General features: G+C 45.8%; 2 protein-coding genes across 7 annotated transcripts in view; one reads left to right on the forward strand and one right to left on the reverse strand.

The window, feature by feature from the left end:
- The window catches only part of PEBP4 (phosphatidylethanolamine binding protein 4), a 266,550-nt gene extending 261,428 nt beyond the window's left edge, over nt 1-5,122 (reverse strand). Inside the window, exon 1 of the mRNA XM_077919540.1 lies at nt 4,985-5,122. The gene's annotated coding sequence lies outside the window, so the exon portion shown is untranslated. The remainder of the gene's footprint in view (nt 1-4,984) is intronic.
- Nucleotides 1-26,282, forward strand: part of RHOBTB2 (Rho related BTB domain containing 2) — a 49,779-nt gene that overhangs the window by 8,527 nt on the left and 14,970 nt on the right. The window contains exons 1-2 of one of the 6 annotated variants that reach the window (XM_077919533.1): nt 2,705-2,834; nt 12,418-12,505. In XM_077919533.1, the coding sequence (XP_077775659.1) occupies nt 12,450-12,505 (56 nt within the window). In that variant the 5' untranslated portion in view covers nt 2,705-2,834; nt 12,418-12,449. Of the gene's footprint in view, nt 1-2,704; nt 2,835-4,970; nt 5,123-12,417; nt 12,506-18,522; nt 18,740-21,318; nt 21,580-26,282 lie in introns of those variants that run through there. The other 5 variants (XM_028707941.2, XM_077919535.1, XM_077919534.1 and 2 more) reach the window with 5 other exon arrangements.

Raw genomic sequence — 26,282 nt, forward strand, 5'->3', positions numbered from 1 at the left:
AAATTACTTGCCTTGCCCCGGGTGCTGACAACCCACGCTACGCCACTGGCTGCATGGCAGTGACAGGTAGGATCAAAGGCAAACGTGTGCAGATGAAAGGATGTGATTCTTACCTTTGCACCTTAAGCTACATTCCAGCCACACACAAACCAGGTTTCTATGGACACATCCACCCACCTCCATCCAGATGAGCAGGAGGCATTCCTACACTTCAGAGACACATTCTTGCCTGGCAAAATCACTAGAAGAGGGGGGGATCTGGGTCAAAGAATAATGTGGCCTGGAGGAGGCGTTACAAGCGTGATTAGGCCTTGCTCCTTGCGAAAAGCTCTCAAGCTGCACCAAAGGCTATTGGCAGAAAGAAACAGTAGCTGCTCTACCTTTGGCAGTATCTGTGGGTGTCATTTATATTTTCAAAGGAAGAGCGACTAACGTTGCTTGGTCTCTGTAACTTTGACTGCACCAGCCATGACCTAACCTGAGAAAGGCTGTAATCCTATGCCCACTTTTCTGGGGGCAAGCCCCACTGAACACAGTGGTACTTTTTTTCCGAGTAACTGTGCATAGGGCACAACTGCAAATCTGTGCAAAATATATCTTAATACATTGTAAGGCTGTTTTTCCATTTGCTTTTCCATATGCCTCAGCAACACAGATCTCCCACACCCTGCTTTACACATTTTCAAATATTTTGCTTAACCTTCAGTCCAATTAAGAGTTTGTACAAACTTGAAAGCTTGCTTGCTTGTTGCATTTTAGTCAGTTTTGATCAAGGTATTGTTCTACTGCAAAACAAGGTACATGCCTGTCTCTGATTCAGTCCCTCCAACTGCAATACTGCTGCTACTAATAATAATAATACTGACCCACCTTACAGAGTTTTTGTAAGGAATAAAATTAGATGATGCATGTGAAGTGCTTTGAACACTTACAAACACTATGCTAATAAACATTTGTTTATTTAAAAAACATGTTTGTGATTGTTGGGGAGTGCCAGTTGCTTGATCAAAAATATTATTATATAATTTAATTTAATTTTAAGGGGATAGGAGTTCTCAGAACCTTGGAAGCACACTATACAAGTGCTGCTATGAGAGAAAGAAGCCTTTGTTTACCATTCTTCAAGAGCTGTACTTTGTAAACAGAACAGAAATGTACTAGTTAATTGAGGAACTAATTAGGGACCAGATGCAGCAGTATTGAGTCTTGTATTTTTAAAAGTATGTGCGATCACAGACAATAAAATCTACGTGGACCAAACAGGAACTACACTGGCAAAACAGTACTTATTTGACTTTGGCTTGCCAATCTCTTGTTCCAAAAGAGGGAATATCTGTAATTAAATGGCATTTCATTCACCTTACTCAAGAAGAACAGCAATTTCACCAGCAGCTCCTGGCATTTGCAGCATACAAACGAGATACACTTTTGCCTTCCCTCCACCTCAGCAGTTAGAGATAGATAGGTTGGCACGGAGATGGTGGAGATCAAATTGTGGGTTCATTGGCTGCACAGATGCCAATCTGAAGGCTAAGAGTAGACTGAATGCACAAAGTGTTAGTATGGCATAGTTGTTAAGAGCATTGGACAAAGGCTATGGAAACCCAGGTCCAAATATCAATTCTGCTATGAAGACTGGGCCAGTGAGTACCGCTCAGCCAACCCACCGGACAAGGTTGTTGTGGTGATAAATTGGGGAAAGGGAAAGAGGAACTGTTCTGAATTCCTTGACGAAGGGCAGAGTAAACATGTAATAAATAATAAATAGCATGGCTTAAGAAGGCAGGCAGGTTGTTGTAGAAGTCTCTCTCCAAATGGGCAGTGCAATATTAGAGGTTTGCAGATGAGAAGTCAGGCAGGGTGGAAGGATGCATTAATATGCCAGAAATTTTACATCGCCTGAAGGCTTGATACTCAAAGACTGGCTTTTTCTAGATTTAATTGCAATCCAAGCAAGTGTTGCCATGTAAGGATAAAATCTTTGCCCTTGGCCCCTTGGTCCTGTACAAACTACTTTGCTATTCCTGATTTCTCTGAACCAGGCTGGGAGGTTTGGCACTGCCCCATTTCCTGGTGGAATATTTGCAATTACAGTTCTGAACATATGCCTCTATAACTTTTGCCACCTGCATCTGAACAAATAGCACAGACTTCTGTATACCTAGTAAGGTCGCTAAAGATAAAGGACAACAGCTGTGGATGCAGAGATGCCCCAAGGCCCAGCAGTTTATAAATTAAAGAGTTAGCTAATGCATGCACCTGCAGTAAACAATGTACAAAAATGAATGCATATACTGGCCTGATCTCCATAGCTTGAGTGCACTTAAGCTTTGTATGCACATTGTCATTTTCCATTTAAATGGAGATTTCTTATGGATTCCCGCCCCCTCACTGAGTAGCAACATACCAATAATTCATTAGTGTTATGCCATTTGCAGTTCATCCACCCCGTTTAAATAACCTGGTCATTGGCCATCCTTTGCTGACTCTACATCTTTTGGTTCCCATTGAATCACCTTCATCTCTAACATGTTCCCAGACACTTAGCCATACTCTGTGGGATGCTCACCTTTGAGGTTTACAATTACTCAGCCGTCTTTCCTTTGCCACTACTGCCTCCTCCCCCTCTTTCCCAGGACTTAATTGCATTCTTTCTTATCCTAAGTACCTGTTTGCATGACTATAAAACAAGAACCAGAGGCAAGGTGTGCATTTGTGATTCTGTGACTTGCCAGGGATACACAACTGACAGGAGGTATTGTTGTGAAGAAGACTTCACACTCAAGGATTCAAAGACTACAAGCCCACTGAGGTTGCTTGGGAGACACCCTTTTGTAAGTAGAAGACTCTTGGCTTTTTAGAGACTATCAAGGGAGACTATTTCCTGCTGTGTTCTGTATAGAATGCTGCTCCACATTTTTCTCGTTTCCTGATCTAACATAGATTCTTTAGGAAAGTTGTTATGTACCAATTATTACATTTTAGAGACTTGTAGTGTGATGTGTAGTCTACATAACTGGACACTAAAGATTAAAAAGCAATGTGGGGTCTTGCAGGATTGTTCCCTCTTTATTGTCCTACTCAGTAATGTGTGTTGGAAATACAGTATATGCTGCCTATTTATTTGGAGCCTTAGGTCTTCTTTTAGTGCCAAGATTGGAAGTGGATAATGCTACTAATGATGCATTGTTCACATGAGCCAGTTCTTTGTCTTTTTAAAAAAATGTTTTTATCAAAGATTTTATTGGGTTACATAAGTACATCCAACATCTCTGTTTCAGTCCTTTCTACAGATCAGTTATATTCAATGTGAGCTGCTAATCTTATAGACAGTACAGTATAAGACTGGGGGAGAAGAGAGGTGGGGAGAGAGAAAAGGGGGCAGTATACTCTCATTTTTTTACACAGTGTATGTACAAGGATTTGGATTCAGTGCCACATGGGTAGGTTCTCTTTCTATTCATTTATTAGTTTTTGTTGTCGGTGAGAAAACTTGGGGGGACGGGCATGGTTGGTTGACTTCAGTTGACTGCATTGGGTGCTGTTTGTATGTGTGAGGGGGAGGGGTTGTTAGGTCAAGTTAGCCATATCAATTCTTACACTGTTGGCGGGTTCTTGCTGTTGTCTTGTTGGGCTGTGTATGTAGTAAAGGGGAGCCACCATGGAGTGAAGGTGCATGGGCCAGTTCTGAATGAACATCTGGTAGAGGCACACTCTGTTCTGTGTCAGCTTTACTGATTAGCTTCCAGGCCCTCTTGAAGGTGCCCATATAGACCCAGCCATGGCCCTGCAAATGATGCTGAACTACAACTCCCATCAGCCCTGACCATTGGCCATGCTTGCTGGTGCTGACAGGAGTGGTAGTTCAGCAACATTTGGAGGACCAAAAGTTCCACACACCTATGACAGATAGCCCCTTCCCCAAGTCCTCTTGTTGCATGAGGCAAATAGATAGATTGCATCCTAAATCCCTATGACAGAAACACCTAAAAAAAACAAGGACCCAAACAGTATATATCATAAAATTAGCAAATGACAAAATCCTGCCCACATGCTTACAGTTTAAATAAACAGACACCCAAGGACCAGGAAGGAAAAGACACAAGAAAAGCAACTAAATAAGTGAACCACTTACATTCTTAGCAAAATGCTGAGGGAAAGTTATGGGGAAACAGACATGCCTTGAGGTCCCCCTTAAAATAGTGGAAAGGAACTTGTCAGTGCAATCCTATGCATTTCTACACAGAATACAAGCTCCACTGTGTTCAATGGGACTTACTTCCAGGTAAGAATGTATATGATTCTGGCCTGAGTTTCTCTTGTTTTGCATAAAATACATAAACTCAGAAGTAAGCCGCCTTGGCATTAATCAGATTTACTCCCAAGAAAGTTCAAGATTGCAGCCTTATTCTGATTTGGCTATCCATGGGGAAGGAACTCTGTATGCCACCAGGAAGCCCTGCCTCCACCCATAGGAAATTTTAATTAGCCCCCTTCCCTGCTTTCACTTCTGAGGCTTTGGCCCACCACCCTTAAAACATTATCAGCGCATCCTTGAGCACTATGTTTTCCTTTCTTCCTTTCTTTTAAAAAAGCTGAAGTTCTCTGGAAGCTGCAATCTGCATCCTGCACTTTCTCTGTGCTCTCATGCACTCAAATGGCATCCGCAGAGCCTTGTTCTGTATTCTTTTCCTTTATCCATCCTCCTGCCCTGGCTGTGATCTCCTGTTCAAAGGACCAGGCAGTTTTTAAACACAGAGGTGTATTCCTGTTAGTGGAAAATTCCTTTCTACTGAGCTGAAACCTTGATTGTGGTTCAACAGGTTTTAGTTCCCAGCTCTCTCTCTCTCTCTCTCTCTCTCTCTCTCTCCTTTTTCTTTTTCTTTCTCGCCCTCTCTCTCCTACCGAAAAGAAAAGAAAAAGCTCTCAACCTTGGGACATTTGTTCAGATCACATGGGCAGTTGCTTATAAAATGGAGCTTACCTGTGTGCTCACCAGTTAGCATTCACTGGAGCTTCAATGCAGTGTGACAGATCAAGAAGAACAGAGAGACTCACGCTACCCGGGGTGTAAGGCAACAAGTTCATCGCTTGCAGAATTTGTGTAGAGGTAACCATCTGGGTCAGTCCCATCTTTTCTCACAGCTCATCTCCTAAGGTTTTCCCCTTTTCTGCTGGTGTTCTGCAAATGGGAATTCTAAGAATTATGGCAAGCTGAGACAGAATGCTTTTCTTTATAGCAAAAGTAAGACCCATCAGGGTGTAATGGAGCATTTTCCAGTGACAGAACTGTGGTGGTGAAACTCCCCATGCCTTGGAGGTGAGAAGAGGTGTAAAGCAAGCGCTTCTCAACCTTTGGCAATTCCTCCCCACTCGTCACATGGTTGGGCTGCTGGCTGCAAAGAGGATAATGGATTTTTCTGTGCATGGGGCAGTTTTAGTATTATATGGCAGCAGGTGACTGTGTGAGACAGCCTCTCTCAACCAGGTGCCATCCAGTTGTTAAATTACAGCTCTCATTGCCCCTGACCAGTGGCCTTGCTGACTGGGGCAGATGGGAGCTGACGTCCAAAACATCTGGAGGGTATCAGGTTGAGGAAGTTTGGCGTAGGGCAACAGTTTGCAGGAGGCAGCACATTTCATGTGACAGTGAAGCAGATATGGTGGTGACAATGAAATTGTTTTGCAAGCATTGTATACTGTTGGTGCTGCTTCAGCCAGGACTCTCACATTTTCATCTTGACTGCCAAGATATTTGAGGCCAGCCCCATGAGCTCTTACATCTGGGGCTTGACCTTTCTCTGATCAAAACTAATGGGCATATATCTATTTAATTTGATGGAACTAAGCTCATACCCAAGTTACATAAAAGCATTCCTTCTGATTGTTCTCCATTTCTCTTCTTTGCTCTATGACAGTGTAACATCTCTTGTGGTCTATCTTTGTTTTGTATTTCAAGAGGTCTGGGGGAAAGGGAGTGAAAGTTTCCCCTAAGCAGGAGTCAGCAAATGGGCATTAGTCATCAAATTAATGCTGTAGAGCACCGTTAATTATAATATGTTGGGGGTTAATATTCAAGCTAAACTTAATGGAACAAGATTGTTCTGCCCCTTCACCTTGTGACCTGAGCTTGTCGGCTGGACCTTCAGCCATCAGTATGAAGGATGGTGTTCACTTTGCCCTTCTTTTGTGGCAACATGTAAAACCCACCAAGGAAAGCTTGCTAATTCTTTCTGAGTCCCTAACACTTGCCTTGCCTTTCTTGGGAATCATCAACTTAATCTTGTTAATCTCATTATATATCATTTTCCAATAGCCCTTAGCTTTTTTACAAGTCCATCACATATGAAAAAAATGTCATTTTGCACTCTCAACACATACTTGAATTAGTTTTGTACATTTTGGCTAACTTAATAGGGAAGTAGGAGTGTATGTGGGAGCAATGTGATTGTCTCTGGGGTGTCTTTCTGATGGGAGAGAAGCTTCAGTGCATTTTTGGTGACTGTAACACATATCTTTTCAAGATCACAAAACCCATGTTTCCATCTTTCTCTCCAAAGTCCCATATCTGTTTTGTGTGTATAGTAGCAACTCTGTTTTCAACAGAGTTTTGACAGGGAAATTAAAGTAAAAACAAGTAAGAGATGGTGCAAACCAAGATGGACGTGGACAGTCAGCAATCATTGCTCAAGAGGCAGCTCTACGTAGTACAGCTTCTGTGGACCTGGCGTCTTCTTTTCTTCCCTGTTCATTGTTGCCAGAAAATCCTCCTTATAAATGCTTTGATTAGTTTGCTTAATGTGTTTCATTCTGGGTTGATATTGTAGATGCTAAATCTCTATCTCTGTTCCGAATAATGCCAGCTCATGGGATCCACTCTTTTCTCCAACACTACAAAGGAATTTCTAAAGGTAAAGGTAAAGGTACCCCTGCCCGTGCGGGCCAGTCTTGCCAGACTCTGGGGTTGTGCGCCCATCTCACTCAAGAGGCCGGGAGCCAGCGCTGTCCGGAGACACTTCCGGGTCACGTGGCCAGCGTGACATCGCTGCTCTGGCGAGCCAGAGCCGCACACGGAAACGCCGTTTACCTTCCCGCTAGAAAGCGGTCCCTATTTATCTACTTGCACCCGGGGGTGCTTTCGAACTGCTAGGTTGGCAGGTGCTGGGACCGAGCAACGGGAGCACACCCCGCCGTGGGGATTCGAACCGCTGACCTTTCGATCGGCAAGCCCTAGGCGCTGAGGCTTTTACCCACAGCGCCACCCGCTTCCCTAATACTGTATAAATTCAGCTTCAAGTCTGATGGATAGATCCTAAGTTTTGTGACCTAAAGTAATGGGGTGTTTTGGATACACTGTACTTGGGGGCCTTATCCTCCCTCCTCCCGTGGAAGTACAGGCAGAGCTCTTGCCTCATCAAATGTAGCCTTGGGTTCTTCCCATCTCTATTCTCTAATCATCTCTCTCGAAACTGTATCATTTTATACCCTGCCCTCTGTTCTCCAAGCCACCAGTGCTCAGTTCTTTTGAGGTTCACTCACCAGCAGCAAGAAACACTGGCAAGGTTCTACTTGTGACATGCATAAGCCCTCAACAGTTATGAAGTTTGCTTATACCAGAGGTAGGGAGACCATGTGTCCTACTTTGCATAGGACAGTTCTCTGTTTGCAGAAATCCTCTGTGCTGTCAAAGTGCTAACGTCAAGCCTAGCCTCCCACCCTGCTCTCCCTTCTTATTGTTTTTTATCTTTCAAGTACTGTAGAGCTGGACTGTCTCCTCCAAGTCTGGTTTAAAGATAATAATCAGAAGGCAGAGCGAGGGGGGGAGGGGGCTTAAAGTTGTCCATCAGGAATTGCCATGTGGGCTACAGACTGAGAAGGCACACCAGCCAGCCACTTGGTCAAACTATGGGTTTTTGTGAGGATAAAACAGGAAGACAGGGAGAAACCAAATGTGCAACCTTGAACTCCTAAGATGAAAAGCAAGATGTAAATGTAACCATAAATAAATTAGATTCAATGAATCTCTTAAAAGTCAAGCCACTTGCTTCTCTGCACTGCAGTTTTCCACTGTTTGGGGGGGTTAAGAAAAGAAGGGGAGAATGAGGGCATTGATAACACTTAGCTGTCTTATGAATGCATGGTGAAAATTAATGCATTGCAAAGCACTTGAAAAAGAAAAGTGTGAAATATTACTGGTAATATTACCTTATTTTTATGCAACTTTTCTTGGTGATTAAAAAAACAGAGGGAGGGAGCAGCAGGAGGTTGGAGAGAAATTATGGGATATGCTATTAAGAGCAAAACCATGTCCAAATAGAACATTTTTTTCCACAGTTTTTCATATGGCACTGGCAGCTCTTAATACTGTATGAGGCTGTGAATACTGTATGAAGCTACAGTTCAGTGGGGAGTCAAACCTTTAAATGTTTCATGCCAACAGCTGCCCCTCTCTCCATGGACTCCTGCCTTGCCTTGCCTTGCCTGCGTACATGCTCAGAAAGCGGAGCACACTTACGTCTGGGTACAGCACAGTCATTAGCATTATTTCATAAGGATCCCATCCTTCTTCAAAGCTGAAGGGAGCTCTGGCACTGTGAATCAGAGGCCAGCGATTTCTCTGGGTGACATTGGGCAATCACTTTCTCTTGGCCTAGCCTACCTCACAGGGTGGTTGTGGTGACAGAAAGAGTAGGGGGAGAACCATGTAAGCCCCTAGAGCTTCTTGGAGGAAGCATGGGATACAAAGGTAATAAAATTAAGGCATATCCACCAACTGAATGGATTGTAGCAACTGCAGGTGGGCCCACTAAGTGCACTGTGTCCAAGCCCCCGCTGCCTTGTTTGTTCACTGGAATCTGCTATTTAGATGATTTCATAGAGTTCCTGCTTGATTGTTACGGCTGAGCACATTTTGTTTGTCACATATGCATCTCTCACCCCTTTCCTCCAAGGTGCCTGGCAACATAAATGGTTATTTCTCAGATTTTATCCTGTGAAGTAGTTCACCTGAGGAACAGGATGCTGCCTTATGTCAAGTGTAAACAGCTCAGTCCTGCTTACACCCGGAGTGAGGAACCTGTGGTCCTCCAGATGTTTCTGGATGACATCTCCTTTCATCTTTGACCACTAGGGGTAACAAGAGTTGGCATCCCAACAATAGCTGGAGGGCCGCCCCTAGTCGACACAGACTAGCAGCAGCAGTTTCCAGTGGTTTGGGGCAGGAGCCTTTTCTACCAGCCCCACCTGGAGATGGGACCTTCTTAATGGAAAGCATGTGCTCTGACGTGCAGCCTCCGTCTCTCTGTTGAGGCGCGAGGTCACTCAGGGGGGGTTGAATCAGGTTCATGTTTGAATCTGGGTTTCTCCAGTCCTACCTAGGCACTCTTAACCGCCATTCATTTATGTCAATTCAACGTCAACTTTTAACCTATGTTCTTAAAATGGAACTGAGGTGAATTAACATTACCTGCAAATTCAGACGGGCAGCAAGCCCCACCCCCAACTGCTGAAGGCAGGGAACCTGGCGCAGAGAACGGGCCCCCACAGACTCTGCCGGGCTCTGCCTCACCTTCCCCCATTTAATAGGGGGAGTGGACTTCTGCTTTTCCGGCTTGAGGTTTTAAATCTTATCCTGAGATTTAGTATTGTGTTCCTCACACGCCCCTGCTGCTATTTTGTTTCTCCTGCTGAAGGCACACATCTAATACAAATGCAATTTTGGAACTAAAAATGCTATTTATAGATAACCTTGGTTTCAAATGTTAAGCCAGACAGCCATTGAAGCAGGATCTGGTCTTAGTGAACAAACATTCCTGATAGCCTAGCCTATACAATAAAAAGAATACAGCTCCTCTAACTTACGCAAATCTTTTGAGTTACAACCTACAGTTGTGGTCAAAGTGCACCACAACAGTACTGCCTCTTCATTACATAAGCCGTGTTTCAGGCGTTGTTTGAGACGTGCCAGAAAGAATCTGAGATGTGTTTGCCAGACACATTGGGAAATGGCAGGTCACACCCAGGTCCACTGTCCCCCTGATTTGAGCTGTGAGCTTCATATTATTCCAGCCATGTGACACAGCACTTGACTGTTGCTTTGGTTATGGTTAAAAACCTTAAATCCTGTGACTCTAATTTTACTTACCCTCAGATTTATTTAGCAAATATAACAGTTTGAAGGCACAGTGCATGTGTACGTCCTCCTGCTTATTTGAACCAAAGAACTCAGAGTAATGATTTATTTTCCTCACAACGTATGAAGAAAATTAGCCATATGAGGTAAATTAAGCCAAGGGGACTTGCTCAGAGCCACTACCTTACTCTGGCATTGAGAGATGGTATAACTCCCCTTGTGTTTTGATACAGGGCTTTTGGCAAGTCTGGGGGGGGTTCCAGCCATGTATCTGGGTCCCAGAAAGAGGGGAAAGTAGGAGGTCACCTCCACGCTTATTTAAACACTTGTACCCCAGGACCCTGTTCTAGATGACATTGGTTCATGGCCATAGGAATGCCCACTATTTTCAAATGGCTCTAGTATGCACAACTGGATCCTGCCACCAAAGGTTGCAGTGTGAAGCATTCCTGCTGGGCATTTGTGTCAGCCATGCCCACAACAGCTCATTTCACCCAGCCAGTCACATTCTGTGATCATGTGCAGTCCTAATAACTGGACTGATTTATTTATTTGTTTGTTTTTATTGGAACATAATGTACAGTATAAATATACCTGCTAAAACATTATTTAGACAGGCCTACCCAGATGCTGAGAAAGTTGAGGTGATAGTATTTTAACTTTTGTAAAAATACGTGTAGGCTTGTAAAATTTTCTTGATTTCATTGTCTTATCTTTGGGGTTATTTACAACCAAGTGGTGTATAACCACCACTTCATTATAAGGAAACCTCCAAGCCTCCCTCCAGTTGAATATACTTTCTGGCTACTTTGTGGGTGTGGTAAAAATGGGTCATTTCCCTTCATATCACCCTTGAATGCTCCCATATGCGAAGTTAAAACTCCCTGCAAACAGACAATGAGCAGATCATGGATGGAGAAAGCTGTACATCAGGTCTCCACTGCTGCTATTTCAGCTTTCTAATCTGAATTTGCTATTTCCTTGTACTCTGATCATATTTGCTGAAAACTGTGTATCAGAGATCCTTAAAACTCTGCTCCTAGAGTTGCTCAAAGCTGAGCCAAAGAAGTTAAAAACAAGATCTCCATAGTGGAAAACTTGGATCCTGCCAACAGCTGTCTGTCTGTATCAGGTATCAGGACTGCCAGGCCTAGTTCTGGACAGCTTAGAAACAGTTGCTATGGCAACTAAATAGAGAGAAGAGGACGTGGAAGAAAAAACACCTTGTGCTACTTTACAACAGAGAAAGAAAGCTGTGTACAAAGTAAACATAAAAGAGGTTCTCTTTAGGTGCTTCAACTGTATGAAAAGCTAGCTTATGCTTAACAGTGGCGTCAGTCAAGACACCCTAGCAACAACAGTGCTAAAAAAGGCAGACGGCAACACCAAAGTAGGATACTAATCTATATGTATATGTGCACATTTAGATTATATTTCTAGTTAGGGCACAATGTTTCTATCTACCAGGTGCCCTTTGTGCCTGCTAGGTTTGCTTTAGAGACCCTACCTGCTGCAGAGGGGCGTCTCCCCCTTCTTAGGCTTCATTATCTTTTCCTGGTCCTGAACTGGACAGCCCTTCCAACAGAGGATGACCCTATCCAAAGTAGTCCAGCTGATCATCCTGACTTATAAACAAACTGTGGTTTTCAGCTGCTTTCTTTTTCAGTCCAGTCCAAAAGTGCAGAAAACTTTGTTTTGCACAAATAGAGTTTATACCTAGTACTGGCCCCAATCTGCTTTCTGGGCCCGCAATCACTCTGCTTTAGTAAGTGGCATCAACACCCAATGCACACTGGATTCTGGATTTCTGAAAAGTTAATATTTTGGAAGAAGTTGCAGAATAAATTATGATATATAAAGGTGATTTCAGGACTGGACAAAACTCTTCATTTTTTATAGGTTGTGTCCAATGCTAGTCCTACTCAGAGTAAACTGATTGAAATCCATGGACTTAAGTTACTTGTGTCCACCGATTTCAGAAGATCTCCTCTGAGTAGGATTAGCACTGGCTACAAACCTATGTCCCAACATTTGGAAGCCTCCCACACACAATTTTTGTTTTTCAACCACAAACATAGTGTGAACTTTACCTATTTTCTCAAATACTGGAGAGTGCACCCACTGGGACCAGTATGATGACAATCCAGTAAACTCAGTTTAAGAGGTAATTTTGAGTATTCTGTCATGCTAAACAAACCATTGGCTGATACTGAATCTGTTGGGGAGATAAGCTACTTCAAAGGCAGTTCTCACTTCATCTGCATATATCTTTCTTCTGCTTTCAGACTGTTGAGAAGAGGAGGAGGAAGTAGAAGAGATGGAATCCAGAGGCAAAGCCCACCTCAAACTGAAGACCAAGATGAACAATGCCTTGTGAGTACATAGATTGGTTTCAATTTATCTTGGCCATATTATTATTATTATTATTATTATTATTATTAACAACAACAACACAACAACAACAACAACAACAACAACAACAACAACACAATAATGTTATTATTATTTTATTATTTACACCCCGCCCCTCTGGCTGGTTTCCCCATACTACATATATATGCTACATATGTGAATGGCCTATGTTTAGACTCTCAAACTGTGCTCCAGAACATTTTCCTTATTATTTAGAAACTGTGTCTTGCTTTTCAAGTTCACTGCCACAGAATTGCAGCCCTGTACACCTGTATAAATGCTCCCCTCCCAGCTAGATGAATTGAACTTTTCAACTCCAGGGCTGTATTCAGAGAGCTTTATGTAGTGCAAACTTAACTGTGCTGAGTTAACGTTACAGCTTGGAAGGAGGAATGTAGGTGGGTCAGATCATGGTCAAGATAGCAAGCACCCTATATATTCAAAGGTGAAAGGAACTGAATGTCTGATCTTGAAGTGTGCACTGATTTCCTTTCCACCAAGACAGTCCCTTGCCCTTTGTGAACAGAATGTGAACTTTACCTCTAGGGGATTGTTCTTAAACTGCAGCCTCACCAAGCTGACTCAGAGTTGTCTGTCAAATGCTGACAGGGGTCTGGCAGCAAATACATCAAGCTCTCAAGAGATCAGCCAGACTAAATGGGGGCTTTGTAAGGTTTCCTGCAAGCCTCTGGGCTAAAGCATCCAGAGAGAACTGGAAAAGGTGGGTAGAACTTTTAAAACATTTGCTTGTATGTATTAAAACCTTTATATCCTGCCCTTCTGGTGCAAAGCACCTCTCAGGGCACCTTACAACAACAATTAAAATTACAACTTTGGAGTGTTTAATTGGTAGCTATTTAAAGTCAAGCATACAATTCAAGGGCTTCTGGGTATTATACTGTAGCAGCTGTGCCAAAAACACACAGCTGAGGTTAAGCAGGGACATTGAGGAATTTGGAATATGTTGACTGTGTACTGGAGTTTACAAAAAGGCACAAAGGATTTTAGTTAAGAGTGTGTAGCAAAGATGGTGAACCTCAGATCCAGGGGCTAAATGTGGCCCTCTAAGCCTTTTGATCCAACCCTCAGGATTCTCCTCAGATCTGATCCCCTCACCAGTCAACTGGCTGGAATGTCTGCCCAGCCTAGTACAAAGCACCAGAGCTAAGTAATGGAGCGTATTTCTAGTGCTGGCATAAAGAATTCTGGGTAATGTGTAACACTGAGGCTGGGCAGACCCAGTGGGATTTTGGGAGGCAAAGGACTCAGCTATACAGGGCCAAATAAAAAGTTTTAAGTGAGTTTTAATATACAATGTGACACTAGATGGTAATGGTGAGCCTTATGGAAAATTCAATGTATTTTTAAAAACCCTTTTTTAAAAAGCATTTTCAGAATGGTTTTTATATGTGTGTAGATTCCACCAAAGCAAACAAGGTGGAAGGACTTAGTAAGATGACTGATAAATGCATACCCTAGTATCTTGTTATATAGGGTGTCTCATTATAGCTTAGTTAGTTAGAGTGTGGTGCTGATAGCACCAAGGGGGCAGGTTTGATCTCCATAAGGGACAGCTGCATATTTCTGCATTGCAGGGGGTTGGACTAGATGATCATCAGGGTCCCTTCCAACTCTATAATTCTTTGATAAAAACTCTCTGTGCAGCTCCCAACCAGTAAAAACAACACATATCTGAACCTGCAACAACAAAATTAAAGCAGCAGAATGGTAAAGCAACAGGAATTGGAGAATAAAAGAAAATAAAGGATAGATAAAATCAGATATGAATGATGTTTAAAAAGCTCTAGGAAGAATAAAAGATACCAAAATGGCATTAAGCGTAGGCACCATCCAGATCTCCCTAGGCAGAACAATTCAAAGCCAGGAAGCTGCAACTGAAAAGGCTTCTCACTTGTTCCTTCAGACCAAGGGCCTCCATCAATGCTATCAACACAGGAACAGCTACATGCAGTATTATTATTATTAATTGAATTTATATACCACAGTAGAGACTAGTCCATGAGAGCGAACAGGGCACTGCCCCACCAACCTCAGTCTGCCAGCCACAACCATACCATACACTTAAAGCACCCTGATACTGCTTTAACAGTCATGGCCTCACCCCAAAGAATCCTGGGAACAGTAGTTCATTAACAGTTCTGAAAGTAGTCAGGAGACACACACACCCTGAGCTACAATTCCCAGTTCTTGGGGTCTGCCTCAGGTGCCAAAATGTCTTGGGCCAGCCCTGTCACCAGACATACGTGCAACTGTGGCAAGGCTTTCCCTTGGTCCAGAAGGGAGCTGCCACAACAACTGGGGGCAGGAGGCCACCAACTTGGGGAGGCTGTAGAGCAGAACTGGAAATTTTTATGGCAAATAAGGCTACCAACAGCTACTAACTATGACTGCTATGCTCTGCCTCCATAGTCAGAGGCAGTAATGCTTCTGAAGACCAGTTATAGGAAACCACAAGGTGGGCCACCAGCTCCATGGTCAGACAAGCCCACAGTACTTTGTCTTGTTGGGATTGCACTTCAATTAGGAAACTGTGATTGTTAATCTGGGGAAAGTCAGCAAAACTGGATGGTAAATAATGCATTTCTTAATGCATTACAGATGAATCAGATAATTTCTAGAAGCTTTCTCTCTAGGGTTGCCTGAAATTCTGCCCTCCCCACCATACGCCCTCAGGATACCTCCCTGTTTGACCTGTGGTTGTTGCAGTGCTCAGGACAAAGCAACACAGAATCTTGCATTTGAGTTTGGAGTTATCTGCCTGGAACAAGGACGATTAACAAGCAGGGCAGATGGGGAATCTTTGGGGATAAGATCAAGAGGCTTATATCAGGGATACATGGAAACAGAGAACAAACTGCATTTTAATTACAGCTGTGATAAAAGCAGAAGGCAGCGCGGGGGGAGGGGAATTCAGCCCCTGATTTTGGTCAAATCCAGCTTTTGACTTGGAGCTGAAACTGCGTTGGTGACGTGTGTGTGTGTTCCCTTTCAGCTCAGACAAATGCCAGCTTCTTCAGAACCCCCAAGAAACTGTAGGATGGGTTGTAGTTTTTAAGCAATTTGGACAGGTGGTAGATAAGTGCCCATTGCATAGGGCCAAATGAGAGGATACACAATTTACACAATTGGAAGTTCTGTAAATAGCTTTTGCGGAGAAAATATATATTTACGATAAAGGTAAAGGTCCAGTCGCAGATGACTCTGGGGTTGCGGTGCTCATCTTGCTCTATAGGCCGAGGGAGCCGGCGTTTGTCCACAGACAGTTTTTTCTGGGTCATGTGGCCAGCATGACTAAGCCGCTTCTGGCGAAACCAGAGCAGCGCATAGAAACGCCGTTTACCTTCCTGCCAGAGTGGTACCTATTTAGCTACTTGCACTTTGACATGCTTTCGAACTGTTAGGTTGGCAGGAGCAGGGACCGAGCAACGGGAGCTCACCCCGTCGCAGGGATTCGAACCGCTGACCTTCTGATCAGCAAGCCCTAGTCTCTGTGGTTTAACCCACAATGCCACCTATGCCTCTTGACTATGAAGCAGCAGAACATGGGAAGGTGCCTTACGCCGGCTCCCTCAGCCAATAAAGCGAGATGAGCGCTGCAACCCCAGAGTCAGTCACAACTGGACCTAATGGTCAAGGGTCCCTTTACCTTTTTAGGTACACATACTTGTGAATCACATGTACACAAAAACTGTATTCCTGACTGTTCAAAAGAAATGTTAATGTGTTGCGCACCAATTTGACACACACATACCACCTAAGGCATCTAAATGTACAGCCCAAGTATCTGCAGCAAGGAAACCTTCCTGCATACAGTATGAAGGAGCTAGTCACCATAGACTTGCTCACACATTGATTCAGTTGGGAGAGCATTTCCTGTTACTAGGACTTAAGTCAACATGCTGTCAGAGTCTCCCTTATCCTATTCCAGCATGCTAATTCAATGTCTGTTCTGAGTGGACATGGTAAGGGTTGGTGCTGTCAGTGTGTCTATTACATCATTCTTATATACACCACTACTTTCAATTCATATCTCCATTTTGTGCCAAATCCATCCGCATGTGCTTTACATAGGAACTTACAATGTTTTAGAAGGTTGCATCACACTTTTCAGATTTAATCAATCCAAGTTTAATAAGGTCTGTGTTATGTACTGAGAGAGCTTTTAGTTTTGGAAATTCAATCATTGCTAAGAGAGACCAAGAGCAGCAATATATTTTGAATCATTTGCTTCCCTGTTTTCCCCTAAGCCCAGTTCCTCCTCTTATACCCCTTGGCTTCCTTTCTTCTCTTTCAATATTTAGGTTGCCTCATTGTGATTTTTTTTCTACACATTTCAAACATGAGCCCAACCCCTGCCAAGGAATGGTGATCCAATATTATTCTGCAGCCAGGATGATGTAATTTAACAAGAATTGCATAATTCCTTTGCACTTGCTACGTTTAAAGCCCTGTCCCTGCCCTTCATTACCTTCAGACATCATATGATTGCGGAGAAGCAGGAAGTGCACAGCACTTTCTTCTTGCTGTGTGGCTTGTGCCAGGCTTTCAAAGGAGCTTGAGAGGCAGAGGAACACAAACTGGGTCCACATGTACAGTGTGGGCATCTCCCACACGCAAATGCCTTTTGGCAACATTCCACTGGCTGGTAAAAACAGAAAGTGCAGCTCACGTTTTGCTTGCTCTCAAGAGTCATGTGTTTAATGGCGGTAGGTCATGCACATTCACATTTTGTAATATATGAATAGAACTATATTAATGTTGATAACCACAGTGTTCCTAAGAATCCCCCATCTATTTACTGGCTAGGCCAACACCTGCAGGGTAAGACATTTTGCTGCTTGAAGTGAAGAACAACATGGCACCAATTCTCAATCCCATGTACAAAACCTGAGCAACAGGACAATGTTGTCTACTGCACTTGAGGGCAGCAGATTAGCTTTGGAGACACAGAGGAGCAGGGGGCATGGGACAAAGCATTCTGTCTGCTTCTCACCATCTGCTGCCTGAGGCAGACATCTCACTCTACCTAATGGTTGGGCCAGCGCTGCAGACTTGCTCAGTAGAGATGCCAACTTTCCACCCACCCCTTTCTAGCTGTGCTTCAAATTGCAGCCTGATGATGTGCAGATTAGCAGATGGCAGTGTTTATCTCCCTGCTGTGAAAAGCTTCTCCTGCTGATTTCTGCACATCTGCCACTACAACAAGCCCAAGAGCAGGCCAGAATGATTTGGGGTTAGTTTGGTTTCAGGGAGGGGTTGTTTCTGGTCAGCTGGGAATCCTACTTCTTAGTGTCAGAGATGGCACCTTCAAGTAGTTCTCTAAATTCTTGAGTTTGGTATACACAGAGTTAAGTGTTGTAGAAAACGGATTGTTTTGGTGCAGAATGTGCATTTTCTGCTGCCTATCATGGCAAAGGGGACTAAACTGGGTGAGCATGTAGAACCAGGGGCTTAATCTAGGATGTATCAGTGTGGAGAGGGACAATTATTTCACCCTGCTAGGCCTGGACCCTGGATGGAGGCCAACCCCTAGTATACCCCTGTGCAAAACTGCTTTGTGGAGCTAAAAGAGCATAGCTGGAATAGCTGTAACTCCGTTTTTTTCATCTCCCCCTCTTCCCAGTAGCAGTATTGTACGTATTTCCTCCTCCTCTCCTTATTGTACTCCTCGGCGCCTCCTACTGGGAAAAGAAAGAGGGGGAATGCCAGCCCCCAGCTCTGGTGTTGTCCTCTAGCAGTTAACATGGAGCGAGAATTGTTTTGACCCAAGTCACAATTGTGCTATTGTTTTGCACCAGGCAGGGGGCCAGTCCGGAATGAGGCTAGCGGCGAAAGCTGCCAGGAACTCTTTATGCCACAATTAAGCACCTGCTACGAAAGGAGTAAAATAAGCCAAATCATGCGGCTGGCAAGCGAGCTTTTATGCGTCCCTTCCCCCGTGACCCTGTCGGAGAAGGAAGCTAAAACCTGCGTCTCAGCTGCCTGCAGCTTTCATTCCAGCCCAATGCAGGGAAATAAACAGCTTGGGGCTTGAAGCCGGTGGCCTCGGTGCTGGCGGGCTTGGCTGGGGAGCCGGCATTCCGAAACCCAACACAGCCCTCCAGGACCCCCGCCCCGTCGAGGAAGCCTAGGTTCTTCTGCTATGGAGAGAGAGATCCCCGTCTTACGAGTCCGGTGAGAAAGGGGGCCGGGGGCTGGCGGGGAGGGAAGGGGCGCGGGGGCGCAGGCCGAGGCTGCTGTGCCCGGGCTGCAAAGGTGCGCAGGGAGGCGGGGAGGGAGGGAGGGAGATGCTGCCGGAGCGCTGACGCGAATTGACGCGCCTTTGCATCAGCGCCGGCCCTTGGAGCGGCTCGGAAGGGCCGCGGCTCCGCTGATCCTAACAGGAAGAGAGCAGGGACAAGTTTATTTTGGTTATGCATGGAGGGGGGGGGGAACGAGCCTTGAGTGAGGACAATGAGGGATCACATGATCTCAAGATGCTGGATCGCAGCAGCTGGTCTTGGCTGCGGCGGAGCTGGGGCGCTGATCCGCCTCCCATTGGTCAGGCTCCAGTGATGACTTGAGCTTTTCGTCTCTGTCCTCATCCTGCGGGGAGGAGGGGGCGGGAAGGGCAGCAAAGCAACGCCAGGATGGAAGCAGTCGAGTGGGGCAGAGCTTTGTCGGGGGGCGTAGAGTGCTGCAAGAGAATCCGTCCCGCTGGGCTGTGTGCTTGAGGCCAGGGCGCGCAGGGGAGCAGAGGAGACTGGTCCAGACTTTTGCTAGAGGTGAAGTATAGGGAGGGTGCTCCTTAGCCCACATACATTCTGTGGACTTGTGGGGAGAGACCGTAGCTGAGTGGCAGCGCAGAGTGCCCCAGGTTCAGCCCCCGATTCCCAGGCATCTCCAGGTGAAAAGGGAGCAGGTGATGGGTTGAGAGAGAGCTCTGCAAGAGACTCTGAAGAGCTGTTAACGATCAGGGTTGATGAAATCTGACCTGGTATAAGGCCATGGAGGTGAGATAAAGCCGTCTGGACCAGGCCCTGCTAAAAGGCGGCCAGCCTTGCAAAATACAGCCATGCACTCCGTTTGTGCAAAGGAACCAACCAGACATATATTTTGCTTTTGAATCTTGTGTGGTTCTGTTGCATTGGGAAGGAAGGAATATGTGCCACTTGTTCCTCTGTCAGACATCCCTAGAGCCCAAGGCTACTGCAGGCAGAAACTTAGTGGTCTTGTTTTGTCAGTGCCCAGAGGAGGCATAAGAAGGGGCAGAGAGAGAAAAGTCACTCCTGCAGCTTCCTTGAAAAGAAATTGTATCTCAGATCTGCATAACTTGGCATGCAATTAGCTTCAGATGACAATACTGGCCCTGATCCACTTACTATGTGACTTGCAATTGTTGGAAAGTACACACCCTTCTTTGCAATGGCCATAGTATGGGAGGGGGACCCAGTCTCTCTGTAGAGCTGAAGGCAGAATCCTTGGATGTGGAGTGTTCATTCTCCACTGAGCGCAATAAGTCTTTTGAGTGCTCTCTGGTGTGCATTATGATAGGAACTTTAGTATGAAGTCAAACTGACTGGGAACATATGAAGAATGGGTAGGTACAAACTAGATACCAGAAACATCCGTTAGAAAAAGTGAAGAGGGCATTGGGAAGGCTTGAGAGAAGCATTTTTACTGGACACTGTCAAGCTAAGGCATAAAAACATTTTCCCCTTTCATAGGTACTCAGTATCAGGGACAGCAAACAGGCAAAGGAGGTGGATAGATGAGGGGATGGGCAGGTTAAGACTGATGAAGAAACAATAAACGGATATAAAGAAAACTGGCTTGTTTATGTATCTGATTGTATAATGCAAGGGTAACAATTACATAAGGAGCTGGAAGAATGTAGAAAACTGCATATACCTACCAAATATGCTTGATTTCATCTCAGGTCTGAAGTCCCCCCCCCCCCGCCTGTTTACCATTGCACTCTCTCTATTTGAGGGCTGTTTTTGTTTTTGCCATATTCATCTTGATCTACCTGCGAGACCATTTGGGGACATCTAACATCTAGGCTGGATGTTCTTAACTCCCCTCTCCTTCCCAGGGTATCCATGTCAATAGCAGAACGAGGCTTTTCTAAGTCCCAGCAGCCCCCTTGGGACGCTCCAGCCCTACAGGAATTCCTGAACTTAGGGAAGGGCTTTTGCTATTGTATAATTCTGCCCCCCCCCCAATTTAACAGAGCTTGATGTTAGGTAACTGTGGTACACGACGCTTTTCTTATTGTTGTTTCTGCCCTGCTCGCTCCTAAAGAGCCTCTGCTGCCTTCCACAGAAATTGGGGCGGAGAGCGATGAGAAAGGGATGAATGGCCCAAGATGTAGAGAAGGGGAAAGGTGCGCGGGGGGGGGGGGGATGTACAGGGTTGGGGACGTTGCAGCAGGGCGGGAAGCCCGGAGGGGAAGTGTGTGGTAAGAGCGGCTGCTTGAGCTGCATCCCTCCTCCTTCCGCCCCCCGAAGCCCGTGGCAAGCGCCCCCTCCCCGGAAGGCCCGGCCGGCGCGCCGCCTGGCCCCTGTTTTGCCCGCTTTCGGCCAATGAGCGGCGGCGGCGGCGGGGCTGCGGGGCGGAGCTTGCGCGGCGCTCCCGGGAGGGGGCTCTCCTTTTTTTGTGAATGAAAATAGGCGGTGGGCGAGTCTCCGCGCCGGACTGCAGTTCGCGCCCCGCCGCCGCCCGCCGCCCGCCGCTCAGTCGCCCCGCGGCCGCCAGGGAGGGAGGGAGGAGGGCGGAGCATCGCCGGCCGAGGAGGGGGCGCAGCCGGCCTGGGGCGAGGAAGATGCTGCTGAGGAAGAGGCAGCGGCTGCCGACGCCGCGCGAAGGGGCGCCTCCGCGACGCCGACTGTTCTGTCAGAGCATCTGAGCCGGAGAATTCAGCATCCCGCCCGGCAGAGCAGGATCCGAGCTGGGCGCTCGTGACCGCCACCATCATGTCTCCGGGGAAGAGGTCGGCTCTTTCCGCTGCAAATTGCCCCTTCGTATGTGTTGGCGTAAGTAAAGCGACCCCCGCGGGACTCCCTCGGCCTCCCATCGGTTATTGCAGGGTCAGGCCAGGGTCGAGGGTCCGCTTTGCGATTAGGGTCAATAGTGCCGATTTTAGGTGGGGTCGGTGAAAGCGAAAGGGGAGCAGCGTTTCCCCGGGCGTGTGCGCGGGTGAGAGATTCTAGGCGCGCCCAGATTGCACGAGCCTCTCCAAAGAGCACCGCGTCCTCCTGGCGCTCTTCTTGGGGAAATGGCTTCAAACCCAGAGCGGCTTCTCTTCAGCGCTGCGTGCTTTCCTTGCGTCTCTGTGGGTAGTTGCTGCACTGCCAAAAAGGGAAACAAACAAACGGAGTGGTCGCGCTGCTCTGGCGGGACTGGGGTGGGATTTGCAAAAAAGGAAAACAAAGCAAAAGTGGGCAGGGTGGAGAGAGCTCTGTTCTGCTCCAAGGGCAGGCTTGGCCAGGATATCTTTCATTGCATAAACCTTTTCGCAGTGTGTGGAGAGCTGTGTACGTATCGGGTTTCTCTCTTCCTTCAAACAAGCCAGCTGCTCGTGCAGCCTCCTGTACTTTGATGTGCTTGTAATGTGGAAGAAATGTGCAGTGTGCTTAGAGAGTAATGTAGAGTGTGTGTGTGTGTGTGTGTGTGTGCACGCGCGCATATGGGTAGACATAAATAAACACGTATTTGCGCCCCACTCGGCTTCGTTTGCGAAAGCATCGCTCCTATTAAGCTTTACCTCTTCAATCTTCATTAGCATAATTTTGCAGAGTAGGCACTGATCGTAATCTGCAGAGTTCTTTGACCATGCATCCCTTCCTGGTCTCTGGGGGGGATGTTCAAGCCCGCCCACCCTTCTTCCTCTACAACCCCCCCCCCCTCCCGGAAATGCTCCGTAACCAAGGGATATTTTTACTAATTATTTTTGTTGCGCTATTTCTCCCGGTCCCCCATTTTGTGTTTTGTGAAATGAGATTGAGTGGGGTGGGGGCACATTTAGCCTGTCGGTTGCTAGGAAACAGGTTAGGCTCCCTGAGAGATTCTCTAGTTTCCTTGGCAACCGAAGACTGGGGCAGATTGCGAGGAGCACAATTCTACGCTCTCCGAGAGATAGCGGGGCAGATTTGATGGCAAGGAACTGAGGACATGTCACCAAGAGTGGACGGGGTGAGGGACAGAAAAAGGGGGCACATAGCGGAATCAAATGAGCAGGAATGACCAGTAGTCGTCGAAAGACTGCCATTGAAATAAGAGAGGGTTGAGATAAAGGAGATAAGAGGGAGTTGGCAAAGGAGATAAGGACAGAGAGCGTGTGTGGCAGGAGATGTGCTGGGAGGGAGGCGAGCATCTGGATGTGGTGGCGATTACAGAGCCTAAGTGCAGGTCCTAGAGAACAAAAGCAACTAATGGATTTTGTGCACTCAGACAAAAGAGCTACAGAAATAGACGGGCTGAAATGGAGAGGAAGAACGACTTGTTTGATTATCTCTCCTACTGGTGTTGGGATCCTTGGAGAGAGGGTTTCTTTTTAGGGGAGGGAAGTGGAATCATAACAGCAAGGAAGGAGAGGGGGGAGGAAAGAGGAGAGGCACAAAACAACAGTGATAGGATTTGTCTGGGCCAGGATTGTCCCCCCCTAAATGTCACATGGGTGCTAGTTTGCTGACCGCCTTCACAGCTGCTGCTGCTGCTGCTGCTGCAGGAGTTTCACATGGCACTTGCCTTCAGTTGCCTTTATTCCACCTCCCCACGTGTCTTGCACACTCATTTCGAAATCCGCTCCCACTAGGAGTGAGTTCTTTTAACTGTTAACACACCCAAGGAGCTGACTGTCACAGAGGGAGAGCTTGCTGCTAACGCTTACTTGGGTGAAATGGGTTTGGGGTTCAACACATCCTGTTTTGTGCTTAAGAAATAAGCTATGAGGCCAAAGCCCACAAGGAGATTTGGGCATACATGAAAATCTATTCTGCCTCTTGGTTGTGATCACAGGCTCTCCAAAGAGAGGCAGCCACTATTCGCACACCAAACAGGAACTGGCCCAATTCTTTCCCTGTTCTAAAATTTGTTCTTTGTTTCAGCAGACTGCATATTTCTGAAGCATATGAGTAACATCTTTATAATACCTATTTATTATTTTCTCCTCCTTTTCTCCAAGGAGTTCAAGGCAGTATGTATGGTTGTTCTGATCAGATTTATTGTATTTCTATGCTGCTATTCATTCAAATGAATTTCAAAGTGGCTTACAAACAATAAATAACAACAGCATTATAGAATATAATAGAACACCACAAAGGTGTGTCCACAATGGCAGCACATGTTTTTTTGTTTTTGTTTTGTTTTTTGCTAGGCATGTCTTGTGTGTTCACATTTTTATCACAAGTGCTGTTTTGTTGTTCTTGTTAGCATCAACAGGTACCTGAGACTCAGATATTTTAGACCTATTTCTGGGTGGTGCATTGACTACCCTCTGTCTTTTCAGCACTCACTGGCTGAGAAATTAATTGCATCTTTTAAACTGTATTTCTCCCCCCCCCTTGCCCCTTTAACCATTTGGTAATTATCTTTTATAATAATAGTAAGATCACTTTGCCGCACAATAAATGTACACTTCTTTCTCCATGTACAACACAAAGTCCTCTCACATCTTTTATGGGGGTTGTGCTTCTGCTGTGAATATACCTTAATTCCCACTTCATGAGAAGATGTTACACTCCCCCAGATAGCCCATTCATTGCTATTAGTGGTGTTGTGTGGGATGCAGTTCTATGTGTGGCAAGGGCCTCTGTTGACTGTAGCTTGTAATAGCCGTGGTAAAGGTAAAGGTACCCCTGACCATTAGGTCCAGTCGTGGACGACTCTGGAGTTGCGGCGCTCATCTTGCTTTACTGGCTGGGGGAGCCGGCGTGCAGCTTCTGGGTCATGTGGCCAGCATGACTAAGTTGCTTCTGGCGAACCAGCGCATGGAAACGCTGTTTACCTTCCTGCCAGAGTGGTACCTATTTATCTACTTGTACTTGATGTGCATTTGAACTGCTAGGTGGGCAGGAGCTGGGACCGAACAATGGGAGCTCACCCCATTGCGGGGATTCGAACTGCCGACCTTCCGATCGGCAAGCCTTAGGCTCTGTGGTTTAGACCACAGTGCCACCCACGTCCCTTAATATCCATGGTAGCAGAGAGCAAGAAGAATACCTGGGCAAGGAAGCACTTCTGTTGTTAGATGAGTGGAAGTTCTTGAAGGCAGGATATGGCAGGAAGAAAACCTTGCATTAAGTACTGTAAGTTAATCAAATGTGTCAGGCCACAGTTACCTCTCCAGCTCCCCAAATTAGCTCATCTACATGAGATGCTGAAGAAGTTGTCTTATTCTCACAAATTTGATAAATGGTGAAAAATTGTTTTTGAACAAGAATATTAATTGTGTGAATAATTGTCGCCTATGTGCTGTACAGGTTGCACAACCATCTACATGAGATGGCAGCAGATAACAGCAAATTTGTTCAGTCCATGTGCATCAAAGACCCTCAGCAATGTGCCAGGCATTAGGACTGCATACAAACCATACATTTATAAAGCATGTTTCCTCTCTTTACCCAAAAAAAGAATAATGGGTATCATGTTTGTTAAGGGTCCTTGGGTTTACAGCTCTGTGAAGGGGAAACTCCAGTTTCCAGGACTCTGGGGGAGGGGTGGATACCATGGGCATCGCAGCAGCTTTAGAATTATAATTATTTGACCAGAAATGTCCGAATCATAGAATTGTGGAATAGTAATGTTGGAAGGGGCCACGAGCGTCATCTCGTCCAACCCCCTGCAGTGCAGGAATCTTTTTGCCCAAAGTGGGCCTTGAACCCACAACCCCGAGATTAAGAAAGATCCCCAAAAGGTAATGCCATGATTTTAAAGCTCATTTCCACTGATCAGGTTGTTGGGGTGGAGGTTGTTGCAGTATGGCTTGGAATTGATGAAACTGGGCAGAACTATCCAAGCCTTTCCAGAGGCTTTTACCTGTCCGGCCCCTTGGTTAGAAGACTCACAGGCTTCTGCATGCAGGATCTGATTCTCAGCCAAGGGGAGTTGGCAGCACCCCAGTAAAACTAACAGCCACTCTGATTTATGCAGGCTGGATTGCTGAGTGGTGGTGCTCAGCCTTTCTGTGCAGAAGCCTGCTATGCACTTCACCTCCAAAGTCCCCCTGATGCAATGGAGGTTGAAGGATTACCAGTGCTGGCACCATTTAGCCTTTCCTTAAGAACTTCCTGCGTTGTAAATGAGAGGAAAGTACATGGGAAAATCCTCTTTGTACCTTTAGGATAGATGAAGCTGCACCTCTTTAATGTGGATTTTTGTTGTCATTACTGTTTTTGGGGTTTTATATCTTTCTTTCTTTCTCTTTCTTTCTTTCTTTCTTTCTTTTCTTGCATTTACACCCCACCTTTCCACCAAAGAGCCCAAGGTGCTCCACCTTCTCCATTTTATCCTCACAACACCCCTGCTAGGTAGGTTAGGTTAAGATACTTTGACTGGCCCAAGGTCACCCAGTGAATTTCATGGCTGAATCAGGTTTGAACCTGGTTCTCCCAGGTCCTAGCCTAACACTCGAAGCACTGCACAGTACAGGCTCTTTGTCCCCCCTTCATTCTCACTTCTGTACCAACCTAATATTGAAAACACACCAAGAAACTGATTGCATTTGACTCCTCATGTC

Source organism: Podarcis muralis, chromosome 15 (genome assembly GCF_964188315.1).
Source record: "Podarcis muralis chromosome 15, rPodMur119.hap1.1, whole genome shotgun sequence".
NCBI classification, from domain to species: Eukaryota; Metazoa; Chordata; class Lepidosauria; order Squamata; family Lacertidae; genus Podarcis; species Podarcis muralis.